The sequence below is a fragment of the Nicotiana attenuata genome, unplaced genomic scaffold (genome assembly GCF_001879085.1).
Source record: "Nicotiana attenuata strain UT unplaced genomic scaffold, NIATTr2, whole genome shotgun sequence".
NCBI lineage: Eukaryota > Viridiplantae > Streptophyta > Magnoliopsida > Solanales > Solanaceae > Nicotiana > Nicotiana attenuata.
Window position 1 is genome coordinate 136,666 of NW_017670614.1, and position 2,554 is coordinate 139,219.

At 38.8% G+C, this 2,554-nt stretch overlaps 1 protein-coding gene across 1 annotated transcript; it reads left to right on the forward strand.

Annotated features, from left to right (window-relative positions):
• The first annotated feature begins 1,266 nt into the window (after window positions 1-1,266).
• Window positions 1,267-2,238, forward strand: LOC109241529. Its single transcript, XM_019408267.1, has one exon. The coding sequence runs from the start codon at window positions 1,267-1,269 to the stop codon at window positions 2,236-2,238; it is 972 nt and encodes a 323-aa protein (XP_019263812.1).
• Window positions 2,239-2,554: the final 316 nt, after the last annotated feature.

Genomic DNA, 2,554 nt, shown 5'->3' on the forward strand with positions numbered 1-2,554 from the left:
ACTAGATGGAGAGGAGACAGAAGTAATGCTGGGCAAAGAATTGGCAATTATAGAAGAGGTACAGGAAGTTAGTAATGTGGCTACTCTATCACCTTCAAAGAAAGAAAGGCAGGGCAAGGGTAAAGACAAAGCAGGAAAATTGCAGAATGATAATGGTAATCAAACAGCAACAGGTGCAATTCATTCAACTCCACAAAGCCCAGCTAAAGGATCACAGGATATAGTAAAGCAACAGCAACAACTAGCAGGTAATAAATCTGGAAAACTAAATCCCATAGCTCCAGAATTCAAAATAGATTCAGCAGGTGTTGGCTCAACTAATGGAGGAACTGAGGCAAATATACAAAGAAACAAGGAATCAACATCCCAATGGGTACATAGAGCATTCATGGGAACTACAGGTGAAAACATAGTGGGGATCAACACATCTTGTCAGGAAATTCCCTCTCAGAATACTTTGGTAGACATAGAGCTGGGGAACAATCCAGAATTACAAACAAATGAAATATTCCCTTCTAGAGTGAAAGACAGACTGCAATGGAGTGGGGGCAAATTATGGTCAGATCAGAGGGAAAATGATTCAGATGAGAATGAAGTACCAGCAGGTGCTCAGCATGATGAGGAACCACTTCATGAAGACAAAGAAGATGAGGAAAACAGTGTTAATGGTGAAGCTCTTGTCAATATCTCAAACAAAGAGGATACAGCTTGTATAAAGGAGAAAAAATATGCAGAGGAAGAAATAGCCACAAAGGAAGTACAGGAAGATAAAATAAATCAGGTAAATACAGTAGAAGGGATTGGTACTGAGGCAATGGATCCAGTTGGAACTGGAGATGAAGTAATTCACACTAAGGTTAATGATCAGCAGAATGTGGTTACAGAAGTAGACAAAGAGTTAAAATCCAAACAGGCAATTGATGCAACAAAAAGAAATGACCAAACACAGCTGCAAAGTCTGCAGAATGTTAAAACACAGGAGTTGATGCTTAAGTTGCAGCACAAGCATGATGTGGTTGCAGTTGGAGATCAACAAGGTATTGATGCAGAACAAGGAAAAATAAGAGCAGGCTATGACTTGGATGAAGAATCTACAGCACAGAATTTTCAGAATATAGGAAGACAAGGTGATCTATCTCCTAGAATCCTTGAAAAGGCTAAATCTGCAGCAAAAGGAAAGAAGAAACAACTAAAGGAGAATCTACCTGCCCCTACAGGAGGAGTTCAAACAAGGAGGACATTATCCCTTTCCCAAACCAAACAGTAATGGATGCTCTTATTTGGAATATAAGGTCAGTTAACAGTCAACAAGCATTTGAAAGGCTGATCAAATTACATAGAAAGAATCACTATGAATTCATTGGCTTAATGGAACCCATGCAACAAGCTAAAACATTGGAAAGGTATAGGAGTAGAATTGGTTTTGCACAGGCAATTGCTAATGTATCAAACAAGATCTGGGCTTTCATAGATGAGATATATGAGGTTACAGTAATGTATAACATGGTGCAGCAACTTACTCTAAGGCTTCATCACACAGAGACTCATGTGGATTTTGTCCTTACATTGGTATATGCCAAGTGTGATGCAACAGAGAGAATTGAACTGTGGGACTCTCTATACTATATAGCAGCTGACATGACTGTACCATGGTTGGTAGGTGGTGACTTTAATGTCATTTGGGATGAAGAGGAAAAATTTGGAGGTTTGCCAGTTCACATTAATGAAATTGATGACTTTAGGCATTGTATAAACACTTGCAATCTGTCAGACCTGGGGTTCAAGGGAAGCATTTTCACATGGTGGAATGGAAGAGCTGAGGAGGATTGTATATTTAAGAGGTTGGATAGATGTGTAGCCAATGCAGAATTTCAACAGACATTCCTAGGGATTGAAGTGCAGCATCTGCCAAAGACAGGATCAGACCATAGTCCTTTACAGCTCAAATGTGATATAGAGAATCCTCCTGTGAAGAAATCATTTAGATTTTTGAACTTTTGGGTGGAACATGAAACATTTAAGGAAGTGGTAAAGGATAACTGGAAAGCAGACTTCAGTGCAAATCCATTTGTACTTTTTAATCATAAATTGAAGAAAATCAAGAAAGCACTATCAGTATGGAGTAGGGGTACATTTGGTGATATATTTCAGAAGATAGCCAGTTTAGAGGAAGTGGTGATTGTTCATGAAGCTGAATTTGAAGCTAATCCCACAAAGTTAAATAGACAAAGGCTGTAGAAAGTTCAGGCAGAACTAATCAAATTTTTAGCTTTGGAGGAGAAGTACTGGAAACAAAAAGCAGGAATGGCCTGGTTCAAGGAGGGTGATAGGAATACAAAATTTTTTCATGCTCATGTAAGAGGTAGAAGGAAGAAGTTACATCTCAACAGAATCCAGAATAGCCAAGGAACATGGATTGAAGAAGAGGATCAAATAGCTGCAGAAGCAATCAGATTCTTTGAAGATCAATTTACTGAAGCTGCAGTTCCCTCATCCTTTGGGATCATTGATCATGTCCCTACTCTGATTGATATGTACAAAAATTCTGAGCTGA